The sequence below is a fragment of the Pantherophis guttatus genome, chromosome 10 (assembly GCF_059756535.1).
Source record: "Pantherophis guttatus breed Tessera chromosome 10, ASM5975653v1, whole genome shotgun sequence".
Taxonomy (NCBI): Eukaryota; Metazoa; Chordata; class Lepidosauria; order Squamata; family Colubridae; genus Pantherophis; species Pantherophis guttatus.
The window spans coordinates 10,531,120-10,557,284 of record NC_142072.1 but is presented as its reverse complement, the minus strand read 5'-3'; the positions used below and the strand labels follow the sequence as shown (position 1 = coordinate 10,557,284).

The 26,165-nt window shown below is 39.8% G+C and overlaps 1 protein-coding gene across 4 annotated transcripts in view; it reads right to left on the bottom strand.

Annotated features, from left to right (window-relative positions):
- LOC117669302 (dual specificity tyrosine-phosphorylation-regulated kinase 1B) overlaps positions 1-25,668 on the bottom strand; it is a 38,512-nt gene extending 12,844 nt beyond the window's left edge. Inside the window, exons 1-7 of one of the 4 annotated variants that reach the window (XR_015729495.1) lie at positions 25,222-25,658; positions 5,535-5,680; positions 4,942-5,061; positions 4,498-4,686; positions 2,321-2,468; positions 1,374-1,660; positions 194-340 (exon numbers count right to left, since the gene is read on the bottom strand). Coding sequence is in view for 2 of the 4 variants with exons in the window: in XM_034423633.3 (XP_034279524.1) it covers positions 194-340; positions 1,374-1,660; positions 2,321-2,468; positions 4,498-4,686; positions 4,942-5,061; positions 5,535-5,680; positions 12,973-13,060 (1,125 nt within the window). In the remaining 2 variants the exon portion in view is untranslated. Of the gene's footprint in view, positions 1-193; positions 341-1,373; positions 1,661-2,320; positions 2,469-4,497; positions 4,687-4,941; positions 5,062-5,534; positions 5,681-12,972; positions 13,255-25,221 lie in introns of those variants that run through there. The other 3 variants (XR_004592405.3, XM_034423635.3, XM_034423633.3) reach the window with 3 other exon arrangements.
- Between the last annotated feature and the right edge of the window lie 497 nt (positions 25,669-26,165).

Below are 26,165 nucleotides of genomic sequence, written 5' to 3'. Positions count from 1 at the left end.
GACCTCTGGGATCCACCTATAGGCTTACTGACTTAGAAAACTGGTCATGGTGCTCAGACACATCCAGTATTTTCAACTCAAAATAACAGAGATTTTCGCTAAGCTCCCTGACGAGGGACTGGTGGCCCTCCCAACACAGTTCCAATTCCAGTTGCTGTTGAGTTGTTTTTTTGATCTGTCAAGACCACTTTACCTCATTGGCACCACTAAAGAGGGGCTCTCCTGTATGCATCTCCACCAGAATACAGCCTAAGGACCACATGTCGATTGCCAGGTCATAAGGCATGCCTAGCAGCACTTCGGGCGAGCGGTAAAATCGGCTCTGGATATACTGATAGATCTGCAAGGTCAAAGATAAAGAGATGATCAAACATCTGTACTGAGAGTATTGAAAAGTCAAAGCAGATGCAATTCTTCTCTGTGGTTCTCTTGTCAAATGGTTACCGAATCAAACGAACTCCCAACTAGGCAAGGTCAAAATGCTGAAGATCTGAGAATGAGGAGACCTCTTCAAGCTCAAAATGTGCCAAGGTGAGCCAACGGAAAGGCGTGGGATCAAGCCCCGGGAGACAGTTTCATGGGGCAGGTTAGAGCTAGAGCAGGGGTCACCAGCCTTTCGGACCTCAGGGACCCCTAAATTCATAATTTTAAATCCCACAGACCACTAATATGATCTGCCTAATGACCAGCTGGGTAGGTGTGGCTAGGTGGTAATGTGACTGGGTGGGTGTAGCCAACTTGATGTCACTCAGGTCGAGGGGCACCTCGCCAGCCTCTACTCACCCCTCCCCTCTCAGCCACTCCTCGCCTCCCTGCCCAGGCTCCTTAGGGCCCCAACAGGAAGCAGTTGTTGGAGCTAAGCAGCCACCACGAGAAAGGGTTGGCAAAACAGTTCAGTTCAAATTGGATCTGACCAAGAAGGAGGCTCAGTAGAAGAACCTCACCGAGGACTACGAGCATAGGCTTTCCAAGCAGAGGGAAGATCTGTGGGAGTGCAAGGCCAGGTACTGGTGCCTGGAGGCTCAGTGGACTGAGATAGTCAGCCAGTTCCAGGCTTCCAGCTTCTTGCCACCAGCGGCACTTCCCTCCAGCCTTCGCCCAAAGCCCGGCACCAGGAGGCCAAAGCAGACCCCAAGTTGGAATTTCTGTCCTCCTCCTACCCACACAAAAAGACCCCGAAAGGGGAGACTCTCTACAGCAACACAAACGTTCATCACACGTATCTGTCTCAGGGGCCGTAGTTTGAGTACCCCTGATTTAGTGCAATATAAAAATTGCATATAATTTTTCTGCAGACCACCAAAATTTTCTCGCGGACTACCAGTTGTCCACAGACCACCAGTTAGTAACTGCTGAGCTAGAGAGTCACTTACACGCTGGCCCAACTGGCAGGAGCTGCCGAAGTCCACGATTTTAATGGCACTGCGTTTGGGGTTGCAGAGCAGGATGTTTTCAGGCTTGAGATCACAGTGGATGATGCTGAGTTCAGGTGTTGCCAGGAAGAGCAGCGCAGTGCACAGCTGCTGAGCAAACTTGCGAGTGAGATTGAGAGAGACGCCACGGAAGTTGGTGTTACGAAGCAGGTCATAGAGGTTGTAGGACAGCAACTCAAACACCAGGCACAAATGGCTCCGGAACATGAAATGACGCTTCAAGTGCACTGAGGACGTAAAGAGAGCAAAGTGGTATGACAATACTGGTCAGCCTGCTACAACTCTGTTATTGTTTTGACAGTATCCCACTGAAAGAACCTGGTTTATAAAGTACTTGTGTTCAGTACATAAATAAATACCATCTCACTGACAAATTTGTCTCTAGAGTATGAGGTCCCCAAATCCCAGAACACACACTGGTACTTGTCCGTGGCCTGTTAGGAACCAGGTCACACAGATGGAGGTGAACGGTAGGCGAGCAGACAAAGCTTCATCTGTATTTGCAGCTGCTTCCCAGCGCTACCATCACAGCCTCAGCTCTATCTCATAGGAGTGCGAACCATACTGTAAATTGTGCATGCAAGGGATCTAAGTTGCACGCTCCTCCTCCCTCCACCCCCATCAGTGGAAAAATTATCTTTCACGAAACCAGTCCACAGTGGCAAAAGATTGGGCACTGCTGCTCTAGAGTATCATGCCAGTGAAATCCTGTTTTATCAAAAAGTATGCTGTTGGCCACTTCTCTCCATCCTGTCTTTAATTAACTCCTCCAATGCATGAAAACTTCTCATCAATCTCCAGTCCCGGCTACATCTTATTTAATGTTTCTCAACCAATTCCAGAATCTCTCCCTCCTGTTAAGAGAGTCCACTCCCACAAACTCTCACCAATGTAGTATTTCATCTCAGTGTCATGCTGGTTCATGAGCTCCAGCAGCCGCAGTTCAATCTGAGCCTGACTCAGAAATGCTTTCTTGTTCTTGATAATCTTGATGGCTACCCATTCCTGAGCCTGTTGATCGTAGGCCTTCACTACCTACAGGGGCAGAAAAAACATAATAAAATTACCTTGTATTCAGCAGCTTATTATTTATTACTTTGGTATATGCCACCATTTCTGAAGACCCCAAGTACAGCATAAAATTAAAGCACAATCAGTCAGTATCAGAACGAAAAAGGCCTTGGTGTGTCACCATTTGGACAGCAGAATCTTCAGGGATCCCCCAAAGCGACTCCTAGAGCAGTATTTCTCAACCTCAGCAACTTTAATAGGGGGGGACTTCAACTCCCAGAATTCTCCAACCAGCATGAGTGCACATGCTGTTAATCTTCCTAGGATTCAATGGCACAAACCTAACTCATATAACTCATATAACTGTGCAAAATGAGGCCTTATCAACTCAGATGATCCTGCCTAGATTGTATCTAACTGAGTGAAGTAGGCTGATTTGATCCTTTAGATGCTACATGAAGCCCAACAGACAATCCAGCTTGGTTTTCCCTAATAGGGTGCCAAAGAATTGAGGTCTTTGGTGGTGGAGAAGACTCCTGCGAGTCCCTTGGACTGCAAGGCAATCAAAACGGTCAGTCCTAAAGGAGATCAACCCTGACTGCTCTTTAGAAGGCCAGATCCTGAAGGTGAAACTCAAATACTTTGGCCACCTAATGAGAAGGAAGGACTCCCTGGAGAAGAGCCTAATTCTGGGAACGATGGAGGGCAAAAGAAGAAGGGGACGGCAGAGAATAAGTGGCTGGATGGAGTCACTGAAGCAGTCGGCGTGAGCTTAAATGGACTTCAGAGGATGGTAGAGGACAGGAAGGCCTGGAGGAACATTGTCCATGGGGTTGCAATCGGTTGGACACAACTTTGCAACTAACAACAACAAATAGGGCTACTGCTGGATAGTTGTCCACAGATTCAGTAACAGTGGAGAATATCTTTCACTGCTTTTACGGTCCCAACGTAGGCACGAACTTGAGGCTTTCCCTATGTTCAGTCACATATATTTTTTTTCCCACACCACAGTTGCTCTACTTGACTCTTAAATCATATAATCTCCCAGAGCTTCTCAGAGTTCTAATATGCTCTCTTAAGCTGAGGGCCAGAGATGGGTCACTCAGAAGCAATTCTGTCAACCCCGTTTTCCCCCGAGTTTAGCAAATACTCAGTAATACTGTCCATTGGAAACCAACAAGAATCATTAGGCACTTGAGGTGGACCAATCAAACAAGTCCTTCCTCAAATAGGTGCGGGGAGCCAATCAATTCCACAGTAACCAGAGAGTGATCCTACCCCTAAGACTGTGTCTTAGTGCTCCAAAACAAAAGCCAAATAAAAAAAGTTGAACATGTAGACACCCATTTGTATTGGGGCCACAATCCTGAACAAGTCCATGAATGTCATGGTGGTCATGAATTCAGAAGCTGTATCCCCATCTCCCAATTAAAGGAAAACTGAAATTCCAGTACCAACAAGCTTAGGTGGGAATAAAGCTGCTGATAAGGAGTCCAAGACAGTGTCAATATCCCTAGTTTGTCACTAAGGTCTAAAACCACAATTCCACCATGGTACAAGTGGTAACAAGTGGAAGTAATTGCTCAATAGAGGAAAACAGTCAAATTTGCCAACAACAGTACTCTTTGAGAATTGGAAAAGGAAACTTAGCTTAGAATGAGGTGGAAATACAATTCCTAGTTACTTACAGGAGACAGGATTTACAGCCTTACAGGGACAAATGACCAGTCCACATAATATAGTACTGTTTCCTGACAGGCGAAAAGTCTGTGGGATTTCAAGCAGAACGCTCATACACCCTCCTTTGGAATGCAAAATGGCTTTATGTAGCCTTCAAATCATGTGCTCTACCACTGGCCAGTGACTCATTCTTTCTGAAGATTGAAGATAATTTGCTGCTATGTCTACACTGTCTTCCATCTGATGAAAGACACTATCTGCAGCAAAGGAGGGTTTCCAGCCCATATTCACAATGGAAATGAGTACAGCCCCAAATATGGTTACAGATCAGATACAAAATTATTTTCTTTGCTGCCCCCCATCCTCTGACCTGTCCAAAGGATCCTTTGCCAATGAGGGAGTCTATCTCATAACGTTCTAGCCAGCGCTCGCCATTGCGGACAATGTAATCATAGTTGTCATCATCATAGCCTTCGTTGTGCACTTTCCGTTCCTTTTTGGTACTTGTGTCCTCAGGTGCCACCTGCAAAGCTCGGCGTTTCTTCTTAGCATAATAGACCTGTCAATTATAGCAAAGATCAGGGTGTAACTAAAAGCCAACCAACCACCCAAGCAAAAAGAAAATTCTGTGCTCCTTTAAAAAATGAAAGTTACTTTTTTTCAGGGCAACAACTAAAGTCTCAGATTGACTACTGCGAGAACATGGAATGGTACTATCAACATATAAAATGAAGGAAAAATGAGGCTGGCATTTATGACGTTACTCTCCTCCTCCTTTCATATTTTAATCAAAGCTGCCCTCAAAAGAACTTACCTCATTGATATGCTTGTATGTTTTGATGAGGTCCACAGAGAGCTTGCGCAGTGGGGCTGTAGCAGAGTCCCGAAATGTAAGTGGGATCCTTCTCTGCAGAATGGCCAGGTCTGGCATGATCTATGGAAGAGGAATAACGAAAACACAACAATTAGATATACTGTAGGCATAATTCCCATGGAACTAGGGGAAAAAAGATTCACAAAGAAAAGAGCGTGCAGTAGTGATGTTAAGATGACTGTATTTTGATTTTGGAATATAGAGCCTGTCACCAAATTTGAGCTTCCTTTAGGGGCTTGACCAATAGTTTGCTATCACTTGGAGGTTGTGGCCGATACTATAGAAGCCATTTACCTCCTCTGAAATTTCTATCCATGTTCCATGGTTAACAGACTGAACCTAAAGTCTGGATTCTAATAGCAGGTGCTAAAAACGAGGGCTTCAAAACTGCAAGATATGCATGCAGATTTTGGGTGGAATAGCTACCTTTGAAAGCGGGAAAACAGCTTAACAGTTTAACTGCATAGTTTTTGAAGATGAGCTGAATGGGAGATCTCTAAGGAAGGCAGAGTCAGGATTTTCCAGGGAACTACCTGCTGATGCTCAGCCATGGTCTGGATGCTGGAGAAGGGAGCATGGCTGTGCTGGCTCGACATGATTGTCTCAGTAGGAAGAGAGCGGCCCAGAGAGGCAACCTGGCTGCAGGGAGGCAGCTGGCATTGTGGGGTGCTGCTGCCACCTAGAGGACAAAAAAAGAGCCTAGATGAAAAATATTGCAAAACATGGTTGTACTGCCCCAAAATAACATTATATGCCTTGACCGCAAAATGAACTCCAGTTTAAGAACAGTCTCAGGTATCTCCATTGCAATTTAGAGTGAAGATGTGGCCCAGAAATTTGGTTCTATTCCTAGCTTGTCTGTAGGAAAGTAGGAGAGCTGACAATGGATTTAATTTCCTAAAATAGCCCAGAATGACAACAGAAGTACATCAAATTGTTGTCTGTATTTCCCTCTTAAGTATATTTCTTTAGTAATACCGTAAACCACAAAGTGAGGGTCAAACAAATACAATTCACTATTTTAATGCTCATATTTCCTAGCATTTACTTTATTTACCTAGACTTCTCTTTATATTTGCCAAATAAGAAGTCCACTGAATTTATTTGTGCAGCTACAAGGTATTGCATTAAGAAATAAATGGCATGCATTTCATAATATTTTTCAGACTTAGTGCTTGTGGAAGTATCTACTGAACAACACCAAATGGAAAACTGAGGGTCAAATACGAGATGAATGAAATGTTGGCACTGAGATTTAAAACCACAGAAAAAGGAAAAGAGAAAGAAAACTATGGGCACCTCCCAAAACACTTTTAGTCCCTCATTCAGTACATGTAAACTCTCAAGGGTGGCTTTCAACTGTCGAGCAATGCAGCACGGCAGGTCTGGTGTTAAGACGCTTGTCCACTAAGATTTGGGTTCAAACTCCATGCTAGTCCTGAAGGTTATTGGGTGACCTTCAGAACAATAACTATCATTCAGTTAATCCACCTAGAGCAGAATGGGGAACTATGGCCCCTTTATGACTTGTGGACTTCAACTCCCAGAATTCCTGAGCCAGCCATGCTGGCTTTAAGTTAAAGTCCACAAGTCATAAAAGGGCCATCGTTCCCCTGCCCTGTCCCAGAGGTTTGTTAAGAAGATCAAACAAAGCCCTCTGCTTCTTAGAGGACGGACACGATAGAAATGTAATCAATTCTAGGTCGGGAAAATTAGTTTCTCTTTACCTTTTAGAACCAAGGATGCATTCCTGAGCATGTCCTATCACTACTCTAATGGGATTTTGGAAAGGGAGGATGAGAGCATCATAGGTGCAGGCAAGAGAAGCAAGAGGAGAAACAAAGGTGGGGCCAAGCTTGAAAGCCATAAAGGAGGGGCAACAAGTAGAAAACGAGAAGAAGGCGTTTGCATTAATTTTTGGTGAATACCTCTCCTTGGATACATTTTCTGGTAGGCTGGGACCACAAGGATTGAAACAGATGATTAGGTGGGGCCTAGGCAAGAAGCAAAATTTTGTCATGCAGCCAAACCAAATTGCTTAGGGCTGTGCAAAATGTTGAAGTGGTGACTTATTCCAAATGAGATTCAATTGAATACCCTTTCAAATCAAGCCTATGATTTGAGGTATCTTCAAATAGCTTTGGAGTGAACTGATGGCGAGTCAAAGATTCCTTGTAGCTTCTGGCTTTCGGAGTTTTAAATGTTATTATAATTTTCCTTCCATAAAATGACAAAGCTGAGGAGCAAAGTAGTAGAAAGGGACTGAATTCCCTGATGGTGACATGAACAGCTGGACAATGAACTAGGCCAAGACACGTCCCAGCAAAAACAGGTGGTCTGACAGTGGTGAACCCATTGATCTTTAATAATAACATGTTTAAAAACAGGTTTTTGATGTTTTTATTTCTAAATTGATTCAGGCAAATTCTTTATAGTCTGTTTTTTCATCCCTTCTAGCCTGCTTTAAAAGAAGTGAAGGGGGAATAGTTCAAAAATATATTGCAATTAAATCCTCTAGGATAGCCAGACAAAATTTTGCAGGGTTGGTGTCTTCTAAAACAGGGGTCTCCAACCTGTTTTAGACCAAAGTTTTTCTCCAACCAAAGCTGGCTGAGGAATTCTGGGAGTTGAAGTCCACAAGTCTTAAAATTGCCAAGGTTGGAGACCCCTGCTCTAAAAGTTCTATCACCACAGCTATTTACATCCCACTCTGCAAATAAAGTAGTTGAAAAGTTTTAATTCCTCTCCATTAGAGCCCTTCCCTTTTTTAAGAAAAAAAAAGCACCTATCAAAACTTTGAATAGGTTCAAATCTAATCTTGTTGCTTCTAAATCCTGAATCTTACATGAAAATCAAATCCTGCCATCTTCAAATACTAAATCTTGAGTTTGTATTATATTTTGGTTGTTTTATGCATCCCTACACATTTTAACATCAGTTTTATTTATTAAAACAATGAAATACAAAAGAAGAATCAGCACTGTGTAGTGATTACACAGTGAACAAAAAAGTAAATAAAATATTTAAAATGATCTATATGTAACCATAAATAATAACAGAAAGATCCGTAAAGTATAAATACCTATATAAAATTAATAGACATTAAGCTTATCATTAAATCTAAACTATATAGCAATATAACCCTTACAAATAAGATAACTTTTTGAACATGGTTAGGTAAAAGAGTTCCCAAGAGTATATGGGGTAATCAATTTTTTAACTGTTCCTGGCACTGCCTTGAGATTCCAAACTATCATTTATTGTTCTTCTCCCACAAGAAATAACTTTTTACTGTCAGTGCAAGAACTTATCAATGTAAATGTGTGGATTTCACTTTTCCCAACGCACAATTATTACAAAGAACTCCAGACAAGGTCCTGATAAGACACCATGGTGAGCTAGAATTTTACTATAAGTTTTATTAGAAAAGTAATGAACAAGAATTCACAGAATAATCTGGAAATTGACCATTTGTTTTCTCTAAATCAGTCAGAAAGATCTGAACATCTTCACATGGTTCAAGCCTCAAAGGCAATAAGGTGCAAAATCATTGTATGTTACAACTAACACTAAGAATTTATACAATGTTTGGACTAAAAATACAGCACAGCTATAGGCAAATATTTTGTTCTGAACTAGCTACCTGCTCCACATGACATTGTAGATGATTTCACTCAACTAGTTCTTGGTCAGCCCATGTGATCCAGCAAGAATTCTAGCACCTGCATGTTTGACTGAGGAAGGCCAGCTCTGATTTCTTTTCCAGCAATTGTAATTTTGCACTGGAGACTTGAGCAGCACTCTTCTTAAACCCTGAAGGTATCATCAGATCGTCACTTTTATTCTACTACTTTCCAGGATATGCATTTCTATTTTTGTGGACTCTTTTGCTGAGATTCACGTGTCTTATCACAGCACTTTTTTCAAAGTATTCAAACAACCCCAAAACTTGAAATAACCTAAATGTTGCTCAAATAACTTATTCACTTGCATGTTATATTAATAAGGAAGTAATGTTTTTTCTAATTATCTGTAAGTATACATAAATTGTCTTCGATAAAAACTTCTGCAGAACCAGACCAGATTACTATGGCATTACCATTTTTTTTTCAAAGAAGAAAAGTCCTACAGGATACTTTTTTTCCTCCCAGCATTACTAATTATGAAAAAAAATAAACATGAAATATTTACTAATGTAAGATATTAATCTAATTATATGCCAAGAGAAGAATTTTGTTTGTGCATACACGTTCTCTCTCACACACAAATTCTCTGCTAGTCATGAGAAGTGGTAGTGCAGGTCACAGAGTTCTAGTTTTATATGTACTGGAAATCTGATTTTGACTTCATTTTCTTCATGTTATTTCCTTCGTTACAATGGAGATATATATATAATAGTTGGTAAAAATAGTTTTATCTGTCATATTTACCGTTTATATTATCAGATTTCAAAAATTCCCAAAAATATAACCTAACATGACCTTAGGAGGTATTACAGTATACTAGTTCTCCTTTATAATAAGACCTGACCACTTCACAAGAAACATTTCTAGACTAAAACTGTAAATCTAGGTTCAAATTTTATTCTTAATGATTCATGGTATATTCCAAAGGGCCATTGGAAGAAGACGTGGGACATAGCTGAGAGGGAAATTAGCTCAAGCAGGGACATATCAGGGGCAGGAAGCAATTTAGCTACCATGTGAACAATGTTTCTTTGGAAGCTGAGCTAGATTTGTAACACTTTTAAGCCAACATTGTCTACACTGACTCAATGGCAATTCTCTTAGGCTTTCAGGAGATGTTTTCTTCAGACCTATCACCAAAGACCTTATAATGGCAATGCTGGGGACTGAACTCAGGACACTCTGCAAATGATATATAGTGTTAAAAAATAATGGCTGTGGTTAATTTCTGCTACTTTGAAGTGAGGATAAAACTAGCCCAAGAATGGGTTCCACAGAACAATGCTGCACAAGGATCTCAATGAACATTTTTAGACTCTCTGTCAAGTACCATCCTTCCAATGCCTTGATGTCACATAAGGTATGAAGGATTTTTAACCTATTACATATATTTGGCCCGGTGGTCTCCCATCCATGGATTTGAGCCGATACCAACTTGACCTCAACATGAAAAATGTGCAGCTAGACCATCTGCTGCATTGCAAGGAGGCAAGGCTGTTTGTTTACTTTAAAATGCAGCCTTGCCTTAAGAGTTATTTGCTCACAAATAACAAAAGCCAGTGACATGTCATATTAGTCAGTAGTCAAAACAGTGGGCTTGGAGCTGGCTACATCTGCACAGCATGTAAGTTCTACATTGTGGGGGAATTAATTATAACGCAATTAATTACATTGCATTTAAATGTATAGTTGTTTAAATAAATTGGACAAGGATTTGAATCAAATGCTCCCATGTCTCTCAAGATGCCATATTAACATAAATGGTTGATACCAAGGGAACAGCAGAACCCACTCAGCACTAAACTAATATTGAGATTTGGGGAGCCTTCAAAATTGGCACTGAAGTTATAGGCTATTTCTTAGTTATGTTTGTGATTTCTCTCCATTGAAGAAATTCTGCTTTCCCTCAAAACAGAGATACTTCAGGTCTACATCACTGTTCACTTTTGCACATAAAGTACAATTTTATATGGTTCGATCTTGCGATGGCTCTGTTACTGGTCAAATCTCTTGTGTGTGCTATTCTAAAAACTTTTAAAACACGACTGTGTTTGTCGTGTTTATTGTTTTATACTTTTTTGCTGTTCGGCACCCAGAATCACTCCTTGTAAGATCAGTGGCCATATAAATTTGATAAATAAATAATAAACAGAATTTATTATTACTAAGGATGGTGCCCCAGCAACACTCGAAGTACTAAGTGCTATTCTTAGATGTGCAAGGGATGTTTTAAGAGTGGCTGGAAAGGGATACAGTAGCGAACATGTTAGAGAGCTAGCCGTTTCTATTCCTAGCTCTGCTCCACTGAAGCACAAAATCCAGTACTGTCTTGGCAAGTTCAGCCCAGCTACATGCAATTCTTAGCAGACCAGCATCTCTATAATGTTGTGCTAGCTATAGCTGCATACTTAGCAGCAGGGCTGTGGTGCTGTGCTTTTGCGCTGTGCAGACAACTTGAGCTCACAATTCTGGTCAGGCAGAGCAAGCCGCATCAATTCTAACTCAGAAGAGTTTGCTTAACTAAGACAGCCAACTTCTTTTCTCAACTAAAAGTACAGGTAAGTATGTGACCACAGTCTTTCCTAAGCATAATGCAGAAACGATCTATAATTCAGTCCAATCCTAGGGTTAATTGCATATCTTTCTCAAAAATAAGCTAAAACTTAAACCATCTTTTGATCCTCCAGGATGAATATATCTTAATAAAGTCATTTCTTTATTAGTCGCTATAAATGGTCCATCCATGACTATCCCTGATTGACTTTATTATGTACTATGAAATATGGCATTGCAAACAGTACAGATTCTATGACTTAAATAACTGATGATCAAAACCTTTAAAGCTATGGAGGCATTGTCTCTCCACCGGTCATGAGATGCACCACCCCCGTGGATTGTACTCCCCAATGATACCTCATTCCCTTCATCTTTCACACTTTAATTTTACTTAATTTTTTTTAAAAAAAGGATACACACAAATAAATTCTCAGAAACACAATTCTGGATGCACCAGTACTGTTTATTAAGACTTTTCTATCTAGCAAACCAGGGGTTGGACATGAAATTAATAAATGTAAGAATAATTTAGACCTGGAGGTATTTTATTGTTAGGTCCAGCTCAACCAATGTTCTGCTATTAAATGCAACTGCAAGTGGTTTCTTGAGTTTCATATTCAACATGCGTCGTCTTGCATTTTGAAGCCCATGCCTTATAGCCCTATAACGGTTTAAGGGCTTTTTGTGTTGGTAAAATAAAAGTTACTCAAGGCGTTTCCCTTCTTTTCCTTTAGTAAAACAAGTATCTTTCCATATCTTGAAAGGAGGATGCAAGCTCATGCATTTAAACAAAGATTTTGTTTCTTTACAGCACTTTTCTTCTCACAAGAAATGATTTATACAATAGCATTTTAAAGATAACACTGCAACCACCTTAACTCAGCAGATCACCTTAACTAAGCAGATCGAAAAGTGTTTCCATCAGATAAGTGACAAAGATAACCAGCAATATGCAACTCCCACAAAATTCACTGCTCATTCAGTCTAAATAAAATTCTGTAACCATGATAAGATTCAAAAACTTCCATATATGGAATGCTCCTCTGTTATAGCAGTAATTATAAGCATGGTCTTTATGATGCATCAGTATACAATTCATCATGTTGAGTCTTAGAAATTCATTCAAACTCAGCCATGTTACTTTTAACTCAGGCATGTAACTTATTAAACCCTAAAGATGTACTGCTGTGGTTTCATTCTCATTACACTGAAGACAATCTATTCCTTGCATTTCAAGAAACTAGGTCACTTCATCTTCAAGAATAAAAAGGCACCCTAACCTAGATTTTAACTGTTAAATAATTTTTAATATCAATTTTACTGTTAATTTTAATCTATGTATTTACCTTCCTCTCTCTATTTTTAACTTTTCTCAACTATCTCGAGTACTTGTCAGAGTAGAATGGCAGGATATAAACCAAATAAATAAATAAACTAACACTTCAGCTAGACTTTCTTCCTCAGAATGCTTCCAGTTTCTGACACTGCTCTTTTATATGGCTTGAAAAATATTCTCACATTACAACTTCCTTTCCCATCTACTACAAATGTAAAACAAAATGCCTTTTCCTTCTCTAAATAATCCAATGTCCTTTTGCCCGATGTTCATAGACATCGGGCAAAAGGACAATTGTATACTTCATCCGCCATCTCCATATTGACCGCTTAGGAGGAGGAGATTATTAAATGGCTTTGCAGAATCCTTCTGCTAACCACAAACTGATCTTACCTGTGACCATTTTTCTGTTATAGCAAGTGGAAGGCAGAAAACAGGAAGGCTCTTGCCGGGCCCAATGGGTCTGCAATGTCAGCAGCATTGTACAAGATAGGTCTTGGCGATGGAGAAGATCACCATAGGTGAAAGACCACCCCTATTCAACCAATACAATCCACAGAGTTGACAGCCAGGCTTCTTGGACGGTACTCTCCCAGGTTGTGCCTGAGTGAGTCTTAAAGCCACAGTGAGCTAACCCAGAAAGCAGTGCTACACAGCTGTCATTGCAAAGGCTATGGAAGGTCAGTGGGCTTGGAATGCTCTTTTGCCTGGATCAAAGCAAACAGCTGGTTGCATGCCATGGCCAAGTGGAAACTGATCAGAGGAACAGCTGACAAAAGATTTCTAAATGCAGCCCAGAGAAGCCACTAAGGAAAGGGCTGAAATGTGCCAATTCTCAACTCCACTAACAAATGTTTCCTCTAGGCTACCGCTTGCCTCCGTGAGTTTTCCCAATGGTATTCATTTGTTGGTAAAGGCCTGGGCCACAAGCCTTTAGAAGATGTATATAAATATGATCACCCACTTTTTTCTGCCAAAATACAGCATGCTGTTTCCATGTATTTTGACAATGTATTGAGCAAGTTTAGCTTATGTTTTACTCAACAAACCATGGTTAAGCAAGACAAACCATAGTTTGGAATTGTATAAATGAACATTTGCGGCACTCATTTTTGCAGTATTAATTTACAGCAAACTGCTGCATCCAAATGCACAAACCTTGCAACTTTGAATAAAGCCCAAAAAGTTTTCCAGCAACTTCGAATTTAATCTGATTGGTAGCATCAGATCTTTTGCCTCCCGGGAAAACAGGGTTGGTAGTTTTACTATCCATGAAAAGACAAATGCTGCTCTTAAGCAACTGTTCTACTTCTCCAGTTCTAAATTTAATGATTGATTTGTCAGTAAAAACATTATTCAAACAATTAGTGTAAAATGTCTGGAGAGACTTAAGGCCTTAAGATATATCTTTTGGTATAGACATACTATTATTACCAATTTATGTATATCCTAACTTCTGAAGAATAGTCTGGCACATAGAAATGACTGAGGCTGTGTCTTGAAATTTTCCAAAATGAAGTTTGCTGGCCACAGCATTGATGAAACAATGGGAGATAAAACTGTAAAAAAAAACCTTTGTAAATAAGCAAAAAGAAAAAAGTGGATAGGCCAAATTATACTTTCTTCCTGGAACTGTCTCATCTCTCTTTTTTCTACTCTTCAATAAATTGGCCCCATCCTGTTTTTGGCCCAACACTGTCACCATTCCCAAGAAATAAGACATACAAGAAAGACCAAGCTCCTGGGAATTCTCCAGGACAGAGCTGATTGGGAGAAGGCAAATGTGCCCTTATCTTTATATTTTGGTATCACAAGGGAGGCACATCTTAGAATGTGAAATTTAGTTCAGATCTAACACTGATGATAATAAAACATTCAATTCTAAACTTGCAAGGGATAATAAAATTATATCATTATTAAATGGCTATTAAAGATGGGATGATGTTGATGTTGTTTTAACCCTGTGAAACCAAATACAATGTATTTTCTATTCAACCATCAGTGCACGGGGTAAATTGTTTCCCCCACCACCACCTTCCTGGCATCTGCATATTGAGAGAAGTTCCTGCAGCCTTTCCTTCCCCAATGACACCTGATTATCCCTCATATCACTAGTCTTTCTATTCTCTTATTAATTCCTTCTAGTATATTAACACATTATTTTTAAAAATCTAGCATGCAGAATCTTAAATAAGATTTTACCAATGCTAAGCAAATTACAGTATATGTTGATATATTCTCTGAAGAAACAAAAGAAAAATGAAATAATTTCTGTAGTTAATACTCAATGTTACTCTAAGTATCTCAAGCACCTTCGCCTATTGGGAAAAGAGCAGTCTAGAGAACGTCCAATGAAAAAAGTCTGAGTTACATTCCTGGAAGGCATGAAGACATTTTGGTTCTGTTTTTTTTCTGTGGGGGGAGGGGAGGTTTGCAGTATTTTTTCCTTAACTTCTGGGTCCCTTAAACCACTTCTGTAAGTCTTGAGGTGCTGTGTTGTTACTAACAGCTTTCAAAATTGTGTCGTCCATACTTTTGCTGTGCCCAAGTACTTGCCACTTCTTCTGCTAGTGACTGGAGGAAGCAACTACTATCTGGAATCACTGAGATAATATATATACTGCACTGTAAAAGCTCCACCTGAATAGTAAGGAATAGCTTTTAGGAAAGATACTGATACAGAACCTCATGTTTATTTGACATTAACATTATTTTGCCATCTTAATGGTGTCAGAGATGCTTTCAAGATCAAACTTGCATGTTATACAATTTGAGCTGGCAATAAGATGAAATCAACTAAGAACTTGAAGTTGAATGAAAAGACCACACAATTTATCCAGCTGCCTATTGAATTCCAAACACATAATCAAAATGAGTAAGGTTGTCATTTCTGGAGGTCTCTATTTGCTTTCTACCAGCTTATATGTCGATCTCTACCAAGTTTTGAAGCATTGGGGACAAAAACTTGGAGAGCCAATCATACAACTTGTACAAGTAGTTCAAAGCTTGAGAAAAACATGAAATCTAGTAGAGGACACATGTTGGCTTGATCCTACAGTTTTGAGTTACATTTTAATTGATTTTAAATTGGGTTGTTTTAAATTACGGCCAAAAAATATTTAATCATTTAAAACTGCTTTTAAATTTTGTATGTTCTGTTTTTATTTCGGCTGTTCACCGCCCTGAGTCCTATTGGAGAAGGGCGGTATATAAATGGAAACAAATAAATAAATAAATAAATGTTCATCAAAAAATATATTTTTAAATTTTTCTTATTTTTGTATATTTTCTCAATGTAATCTGGTTAATTACTGGGACAAGAAAAAAATGGAAAAGAAACCCCCTTCTTTTAAGCTGGAAGATAACATAACTTTTCTTGCAAAAAGTACGGTTACTACATCACAGCTACATCCAAATGATTACTGGATAGCAGCAGAAGAATGATACAGAAAAGCCTCTGTTGCCATCTAATGGTCATTTGGATTTTTGCCCAGATAATATAAGGTACCGTCAGCTGCAAACAGAAACACAAAATTTTCCATCTTTCTTCTTCAGTCCTCTATTTTCTATAAGCTGCTTATCATTTGAGTTCCTTGTACATGAATCTATGCAGTACCTGAAGCTATGCAGTTTATCAGAGCAATTCTATTGAGGATCCTGACTCCTAAGACTTGTTCTATAACCCAACACTAACTAGTGGTAATTAAAAATTACACCTATGCTAGGGCCACCATATAATCCCAGAAGGAAGTGGATGCAAGCAATCTGATATTTAGCAAATTAGATTTACGAAAGGGGACTCTTCTGATGCAATTTTGGAATGTGTTCTATTTGTCAATAAACAAAGATACACTAATGTAAAAAAGTGATTGGTTTAAAAACAGCTGCATTAAACAGATCACATCTAAAGAGATAAGAATTTGATGCCAGCACAAGCTGAAAAATTGTACTGCATACCAGTAAAAATTCAAAATTTCAGACTTTCATGGCTGCCGGTGAGTTCTATACATATCAACATTGCCAGCTCTGCTGCTGCAATGGCTTCTGATGGAACTGTGTAGCTAGCACAAGCCCCTACACAAGGAGAATGCACAACAAGCTTTTTGAGGCTGCATATGTCTCTTGTCAGAACACTCTTGCTGTTCAGAGTAGATGGGGAGGGGGGAGAGAGAGAGGGAGGGAGGGAGGGAGAGGGAGAGGAAGCTTACACGAAAAGGAGACAGAGGAGGGGTAGGGAAAGAGAAGCATGTTACAGGCACTTTGCAGCAGAGGAAATATTAGCCAAGGAGCCGTACTGCCATGTATGCAGGGTTACCTAGGGGAGTTTCAGTCTGTCAGCCCACCCTGGCATTGTACGTCACTGGCACTGGGCCAAGCCTGCACTCTGCTTCCAGGCCACAGGCTACGCATTAACCCTCTGCCTGGTCCCTATTCTGCCCTGCAGATTTCCACCAGGCAGCAAATTCAATCCCCGCCTCTTCATTTGCTTCTGTGCAATGGTATCTCTGCCATGGCAACAAGCTTCTCATTGGAGAATGAGCACTGCTGAGGAGCCAATGAGAAGCCAGGCGGTGTTGCTAGGTTCTCCGGGATGCAATGGGCTGATTATGCCCAAACAAAGCAAGAAAGAGAAGGCGAGAGTCTCCAAAAATACCTCGGTGAAGAACTGGCTCTCCTTCCAGGAACAGGGGCTAGAAATAACCTGCAAAGGGAGACCCAGCAACAACAGGGTTCACAGTGCTGGCAGAATGCCATAGCCACTCACTGCAGCCGTGATCTCTCTTGCGTGGTGACTCTTACAGCCAGCTGGGTCAAAAGCCCTCCCCCCCCCCAAATCCCAAGTGGTGCTTGAATCACATTTCCTATCTTTCTCCATCTTCAGTGTAACAAGCAACTCTATCATAAAGGGCTTCTTGGTTTGGCCACAATGCCCTAGCAGGTCCTGCGTTCTTTTGTGCCAACCACAAGGCATCCAGTATCTTTCTCAGAAGAGGCTCAGTGCCAGATCAGAAGCTTACGAGAGTTTCATATAGTTAAGGAAAATACGTGGTCAAAATGAATGGCCCTACGAACAGGAAACAGCTGTGCTATAAAACTGGGCAGTTAAAAGCATTACTATATATTCTACAGGCTTGAGACTGTAGCCAAAGGCCACTGGAATAAACTGTGAACCTTTCCTTTAGATAAATCAAGGTCTGGATCAAGCCAAGTCTTTCTACTCTAGGATTGCCCTAATTAGCCAGAAAGAGCAGTTTTTCCCCCCTGACATACTGTAGTTATTTCCTGGCAAGAGAATTGTGCACCTGGGAACCTACTGCAACCCACTGGAGGTGAGGAAAAGCCCCCAAAGGTCATGCAATTGCAGTCCTAAATGTGCCTCTCAGAAACACCTTGAAAAATTGAAACAAGCAAAATCCTTGCAGAACACTTTAAGGGCGTATGATCTCATGAGGAAGGATGCCAAACAGTCTTCTGGGTTTTTTTTTTAAAGTTATGGATTATAATGTATGTCATAAAAACTACATAGACTATTCCCAGCTTGAAAGCTTTCAAATACTGTATCTTTTACTTTAAACAATAAATGATTTCAAATATATTACAACCTGTCAATAATAGGTAGAATATAAATAGTTTGCATTATATAATATAGTTTGTAAACTGCTTTGAGATGCTTTTATACAGGAACCTGTATAAAAATTCATTAAAAGTATATGTAATTATTACTTTACAATATGTAAACCAAGTTTATATGTCACAGTATTTTTTTGTAAGCTCATCTTCTAAATTTCTCATCTTCAATTAAATCAACAACAATAAAGCACACATATCTGCCTCATTTACAAATTATTGGGGGAAATCAAAATTAATCGCACGATTATTAAATTACATGGCACCCACATATAAGAAAATCATTCCTAAACCCTCTCTCATCAGAAACTCAAAAACAGTATCATAAAACATAAAACAAAATAGGAAAGAGTAGGTAGAAGAAAATGGTTTTTTAAAAAAAGATGTTTCTAAATCTAAGTTCACCTCTTGGATTTTAACAGAAGTTACTTCCAAATGTATTTAAGAGAGCAGCCTGTTTTGAAACACTAAGCACACTTACTGGGAAGTCTTATGAGCCACACTTCTGAGTAAAAGGTAGACTGTACAGAGATGACTCAGGGCACTGTGACACACATCAGAAGCTTCAAGATCTACAGAAGCCCCCAAAAATATTTTCAATGCATCACAAAAAAAGGTATGAAGATATCATACAGCAGAAAACAAACTACAAATGAAAATTCAGTACCTAGAATTTCTGCCAGCTTTCCTACTGAATAAGGTACATGGAAAACTCAAATAACAAGTGAATGGAGTTTAGTTATAGCAGGAAAAGTGTGTGCAGCAGACTTGGCAGTAACATAGATGACATGATTAACCTACAAGCCATGTTTGGGTGTGAAAGATCCTGCCTGGGCGCAGAAACCTTGAGCAGACAAGCCATTCTGGGATAAACTGAAGGTTTATCAGCCAAGTAACTCATTGCCAACAGTAATTACATTTGAGTGTTAACAAGACAACATTCAGATGGCATAATAAATCACAAGCCAGCTTCATTATCTCAAATGTTGAAGATGAATTGTTTAAATTGAATCATAGTTAAAATTAAGTAGTATATTGAGTTCTGACAAAACTCAACCTCTAATGTTCTAAAATGGAATAAAAACACTTCTGATAACTTCATAGGAAGGAGGGAGGATATGTATATTGGAGATACACATAAGTTGGACTTAGTGTGCTAAAGATAATACACACTGATGATGGGCAAAAGTAGCCAAAATATTTTAATAGCTCAAGATGCTAGAAGAACAGACCCTTTCTTACTGTTACACTTCCATACATTTATAGATGAAACTTTTAAAATCATCTTTGCATTTCATGTAACTGAATTCAGTGGATCAAAACTGAACTTTCCTGAAAGTTTTATCTTGTGAATGAACAAAATTCATTCCAAATTTGCCTTTTTAATCAAGTTGTTAGTACTTTCAGAGGATTCTAACATTTTTAGTACATTGAAATGGATAAAACTGATCACATTTTTAGATGTAAGTGAGCCAAGATTTTCACAGCAAAATATGTGGATACATACATGAGTCATGTTCAAGTCTATTTTTAGGGATTCTTTTCTACCTAAGCTTAAAGTTGAAAACTTTATTTTCCCTCATCCATCTGATATAGGATGTCTCAAGGTGACATTTATAGGAATGACTTTCAGGATCTTCCTAACTATATTCCGAATAACTAAAGCCAAGCACCTGAATTTACCTGCTCCTTTCAGAATACCAGAAATTACCTGCTCTTGGAATCTTAATTGTAAAATAAATCATAATGTACTTGGAGTTAAAGTCATACATACTTCTTACTTCTATTCTACATCTGAAATATTACAAAATTAATCTTAAATTACAAGAATTTCAATAATTACTATATAATAAAAGTTCTTTTGGGCTCATAAGACTTAAAAAATCTACATTTTAAATCCTTTTTTTCATTAAAAAAAAATCTGTTTTTCCTATCTAATGAAACTGCAAGTTTTGTTCACAATGTTGATAGATGCTGGAGTAGCCAGAAGTTAAGTCCAAAAAGATAATTGCCAAGTTTTAGTCTAATCCTCCTCTTGAACCAAAACAAGTTTCCCACATTAAATGTACTATTATTAATAAACTGTAAAAGACATCAAATATAAAAAAAATATCAGCAAATAGACATTAGAAGGCATCAGAAAAGCAGGTAGAAAATCTGAATCTATGTCACCGATTTGGAGCTAACGACACCTCCAAAACATCCATATGCAGAAATTGTCATGAAGGTGATGTAGGCTAGGAACCAGTTTTAGTAGTTTAAATTGCTGGAGAAATTATTCAGAATAGAATTTAGCCAAATAATAACGAAACACAAATGACCTATTCGACTGAATCTGAAATGTCTAAGATTGTAAATGACCAATGTTTATTGGAGTTATATGTGTTACTAACTCCTTATTCTCATGTTGCTCTATGTACCCTGTAAATTGTTGGTTCAGAAGAACCTGTATAGTGTTTCCAAGTTATATACTTTTTCTAAGTTTAATAGGATTGTAGTTTTTCTCTATCAAAGACAAAGATTGATCCTAATATATGCAATGTTATACTATGGCTAGTAAAATAAGATTTATCATACTATCCAACCTCTTGCCTGAAATATGAATAAAGAATAGGTTATCAACAATTATATGCAAACCTTATACATTTTCCCAATTCTGAAACTCCTATAATTCCTTATTAAATTAACATACAATGTTGAGCCAAGTCTTAAAACTATACAGTATTAGAATAATCAAGCAGTTAAGAGTTTTGTGTTTTCATAGTATCCAGGAAAATTAAAGCAGCCTGCCACTGAAACTGAAACTACTTTTTGAAAGTCATGGATTCAATTATAACAGTTCTGACTTCAGATTATAACATTCTTGCCCATGCTTACATTTAATAGAAAATAATAATTTCTCAAGAAGATAAAAGTATAGCTTAATATTAGTTTGTATGTTACATGTCCTATGGCATTTTAGTTTCTCTTTAGAAATGAAAACAGTTGGCTAATACTGTGTTTCCCCAAAAATAAGACCCTGTCTTATATTTTTTTGAAATATAAGCGCTTGTTTGCCTTATTGCCATGCGCTCAAAAGCCCGATTGGGCTTATTATCAGGGGATGTCTTATTTTGGGGGAAACAGGGCATGACTCCATGTTCCATCCAAGTTTAAGACCTCATCCAAGCTATTTCTACATAACACAGAGATACTCTAGATTAGTCATACAGGTGACTGCAATTCAGCCACACTCCATAAATGTCATTGCAAGACACTTGTATTTTAGTGTCTACAGCAATTTACCCTGGTTGCTTATGGGAAATTATAGTTTGGCCTCCTCCATGAACTGGTTTCTAGACAACCAGTGCAAAAGTGATCACACTTTGGGGGGAAAACATCTAGTGAATTAGATTCTCGAATGTGAACCATGGCACAAAATATTTCACTTTAAAGGAAAATGTAATCATTATGAATTTGCAGTATATATCTTGACTTATTAAATTACCAAATTAGATGTTCTTATAGGACCTTTTAAATTCTTGGTTTATGGTACACTGTGGATTCAAGGATTAACTTTAAATTGACATGTGAATTAACCCTTTCTAACAGAGTAATTAAGTTTTCTGTTGTTTCTTCAGCTCAGTGATTGTCAAAAATGATGTCTCCTATACACTAGAGATATTTTTCATTAATAACATGTAAAAGTATTAACTTTTCCATCTTATCCATACCCACTGAAAAATCCAAATTACTTTTTTTTGGGCAATGAAACAATGGCTTGGTATTCATAATCATTTATGGGTATGTTGGGCTAGAGAGTCTCAAGTATGTTACCTTTCATTATATACAGAGTTTATGAAATCATTCAACTCTGTCAAAGAAATAACTGTAACTTATCTTTATTATGCTTATCAACATATCAGCAAATGTCATAGTATCAGTTTGCAACAACAGGAAATGCCTCTAATGTGGTAACCTTTACATGCTCCCTGGGGCAATTTCATTTCTTTCAGTGCAAAAAGTACCCTGAACTTTTACCCAAATATGAAAGGTTCCAGAACTACAAAAAATAAGTAAAGCATACCTGAACAGCACAGTAAGCTAGAGAAATTGTCTACTTGGTTTTTCAAGATGAAGTATCCGGCCCATTTTCAGAAGTAACTTCCAAGGCTGTTTTTCTCTCCTAACAAATTTCAACTCCCTATTCTACCTGCTAGAGTTCATGGACTGGGTAACGTATCATCCCATGGTCCTTTGCCAATGATTTCCATTGCCTCACATCAATTAACTTGTTCTAAGTTTTCCTGGTTTACATTCACTTTTGCATAACAGAATTCACTTATCAGTGATGCTTTTTTTGTTGCCTCTGAGCAGATAATTATATTACTTGTTTCCACTACCCAATACCACTACTATAATTATATAGGGTATTATGATTTTAGAAATTTAATTCACAAGAAATTTAAAATTGGGATGGATACACACACACACACACACACACCACTCAAGGTTGATTCTTTGTGACCAAAAGCTCCTCCAATTTTTTTGGGATGAGCTTTTGGTCACAAAGGCTTCCAGGTTTTCAATGATCCAGGCCAAAATGTGATCAAGAATAGGGTTCTACAAAAATCAAACTAAATCTTCACAAATAAACCACACAAGTTAGACTAAACAAGAAGCACAACAACAATTTAGTCTGAAACCATAATTATTTATGCTTTTCAAAGAGTTTCATGATATGTTATTGCACAAATTGGATACTAGCAGAGAATTGTGAAGGCTGTATATAACACCACATAAGCCAATCCCAACCTCAATGAATAACATCAGATTCAACCCAGGAACAGCTGAGAATTCCAGGAATCCAATTTACCATCAACATCCACAATATTTCCAAACAAACAAAATCACTCAGTGCTACTACAGTTCGACAAACCAATACAGCATTTTTTTGCACTCAGCAGCCGAATTACTTGCTAAACATTTTTTTTATAATAGTCAAAAACCATATTGATTGACACACTACTTTTTAGTAACATTTTTGTCATAAAAGCAGGGTTTATATATGCTAGTACCTATCCAGATTAGAGAATTAAGTAAATTCTATTACTTACTGCTGTCAGATATGTAGTGAAATTTATTTCCCTAGCATTATTGTGAATTATCTACATTGCATAATTTTATTAATGTTTAGTCAAAAGTAAGTCCCACTGTATTTTTTATTATTTATATCAGGCAAAAATGGATTGCAGCTTTGCATTGCCTAACCAAACATAATGGCATTTATTTCTGAGAAGCACTAATAGATTCACCATGAATTTCTCCTCAAAGTTATTGGCATCAAGGAGCTTTTCCATTCTCTGCTCTTACAATTCATAACTATTCTGAATTATATCATTACAGCTGCTAGCATTATTTATGGTGGCATTTATATTTAACATAAGAAACTCAGACAAAAGATAAGAAACAGGTCACACTAGAATTAGTAATACTGAGGCAAAGATGGCAATTATGAGTTTTTTAAAAATTTCGTTTGGTTGGGGGCAATGGAGAAAATATAATATATATTAGGACAAGGAAAGCATTTGAAGATCATATATTTCAAGAAGGGACGGAAACAGAAACAAATGTACTTACATGCCACAATATTTAAATGATTATGTGGGGGAAACGTAATTTTGCTTCCCTGAAGATAAATCCTAAAGGAATCAATTCACCCCATTAAGATCAATAATGACACTTTAAGGTTCAGGCTTGTCCAATTTAAATCTTCAACCAGCAGTCTCCTAAAAATAATGGGGCACACTGAGGCACAATTTACAGTTTTGGAAAAACAAGGGCCTTTGGATCCTAACTTGTCCAAAGTTAGGAGAGCTAACTATCTTCTTCATGTATCCTGAATACCAAACATTGAAATAATGGTTGAAGGATTGCAAATGGATTTTATTGGTGATACAGGATTATCAAATGCACACATACCAGAGACACAACCTGTGCTAGTGTTTTTTAAGTACAGTACAGAGCAAAAGTCAGCTCACCCAGAGATATTTTTTTTACCCATCACAAATTCTGGAAGAAGAAGAAGAAGAAGAAGAAGAAAAAAAGGGGGGGTAGGGAAGCACTACCAAATCCAGTGATATCTTAAAAGGCCACCGAATTGCCTGGAACCTCAATTTTACTAGTACATCGCTGATCTTGAGCAGCAATGACTTCTCTACCAACTGTAACAGCATCAGCAATCATAATGGCATTTAACAAAAAAAAAAAAAAAAAAAAAGCAAGCAAGCAAGCTCCGAAAGAGAAATAAATGGACGAATGCCAGAACGGATCTCATTCCTTTTGGAAAAGGTACTAAAAGGGAGAGGGGGGGGGAAGGGGGGGAGAGGGGGGGTCGCGAGAAGGGAAGGGAGGAAAGGGGGAAAAAAAAAAAAAGAAAAAAGAGAGACCCGGTGGAAACTGACTATCACGAAGGCAAGGAAAAGAGGGAGAAGAGAGATGGGCCGTCCATGCACCACCAGCAGCAGCAGCAGCGCGCAAAGGGAAGGAAGGGAGAGGAAAAAAAAAAAAAAAAAGGAGGCGGCGGCGGCGGCGAATCCGATCCAGCGGACCGGGCCTATTCTGAAGCCAGCAGCCGGGAGAGGTTGCGGCGGGCAGAAGTTTGGGGCTCCGAAACGGGGAGAAAAAAAAAAGGGCGACGGCGGTGGGGGGGGGATCAGGGTGGGGTCGGGCGGCGGGGAGGGGACGAGGGCGGGGCGGGACGGACGGGAGGCCGAGCGGGGTTCCGCCCGAGGCGAAGCCGGAGAGCCGGACAGGGGCGGGGCCTGACGAGGCAACCCGGCTCGTTGGGCGAAGCTGCCCGCCGCAGCCCCCCGGCTGTTGAGGTTGAAGGGAAAAGCGGGCGGGAAGAGGCTGAGGCAGCCCCGGAGGCTCTCCCGCCTGCCCCGCTCCCGCTCCCTTCTTCGCGCTGGGAAGGGCCCTAAGGTGAACGGGAGGGCGGGAGGCGAGGGAGAGACAGCCGGGCGGGTCTCTTACCTGAGGAGGCGGCTGCGGCCCGCGGCGTGTTTCAAAGCTGGGGCTGAGGAGAAGCGCGCTGGGGGCGGGGCGCGGCAGGCGGGCGTCTTGCGCCCCCACCCCCAGCGCAAGGGGCGTTCTCCGGCGGCTGCTCCGGCGCCGGGATTTCCCAGTAATGCAACAAAAAATGGCGACCACAACAAACCGCCTCCGCTGTCGCCGCTAAGCGCATGCGCCCCGCCGGCGTAGCCACGTGAGGCAGCGGGCCGGGAGAAGCAAGAGAAACGACGGGGGGATGGGGAGAGAAAGGATGGGGTGGAGGGGGGGGGGAAAGAGAGGAAAAAAAAAAAAGGAAAAGAAATGGACGCCCGCCCGCTATGAAGGTGCGTGTTCCCTGCCGAGGGTGCGCATGCGCCGGAGTCTGCAGCCCGTGCAGCTGGGCGTATATGCATCTCTGCACCCCCCCGCCCCATTTGCAGAATGGCATCGACGAAGCCTAGAACATTTTCTACGTGACATAGAAGGAAAGGGTAGCAGGATGGGCTGCACCATTGAAGAGCGGGAGGGGGGGGAGGAGAGAGAGAGAAAAAAAGAAAAACTCCCTTTAGGTTTTTTTTTTTTCCAATGGTCTTCCAGGTGTGGGTGGAAATACGGAAAAAGCGATCTATTGCCGCGTTGGGAAGGGGGGGGGGAAAGAAAAGATTTTCCTTGAGCTAATTTTTCAAGGTTTGGTGGGGAGGAGGAAGGGGGGGGCTGGAATTAACAACGCGCTCTGCAATGCCCTAACGGTATTGGCAAATCGATGGGGTAGGATTAGCACATTTCAGTTTTCGCAGGCACCGGATCCCTCTCCTTGGTATCACCCCTGAAAAGGAGCAGCGCAGGGGAGTCTTTTTCCCACCCCCACCCCCCCAACTCCCACCCCCATCAGTTTGCTGCCGAAAATTAAGCCGTTTTTTTAAAAA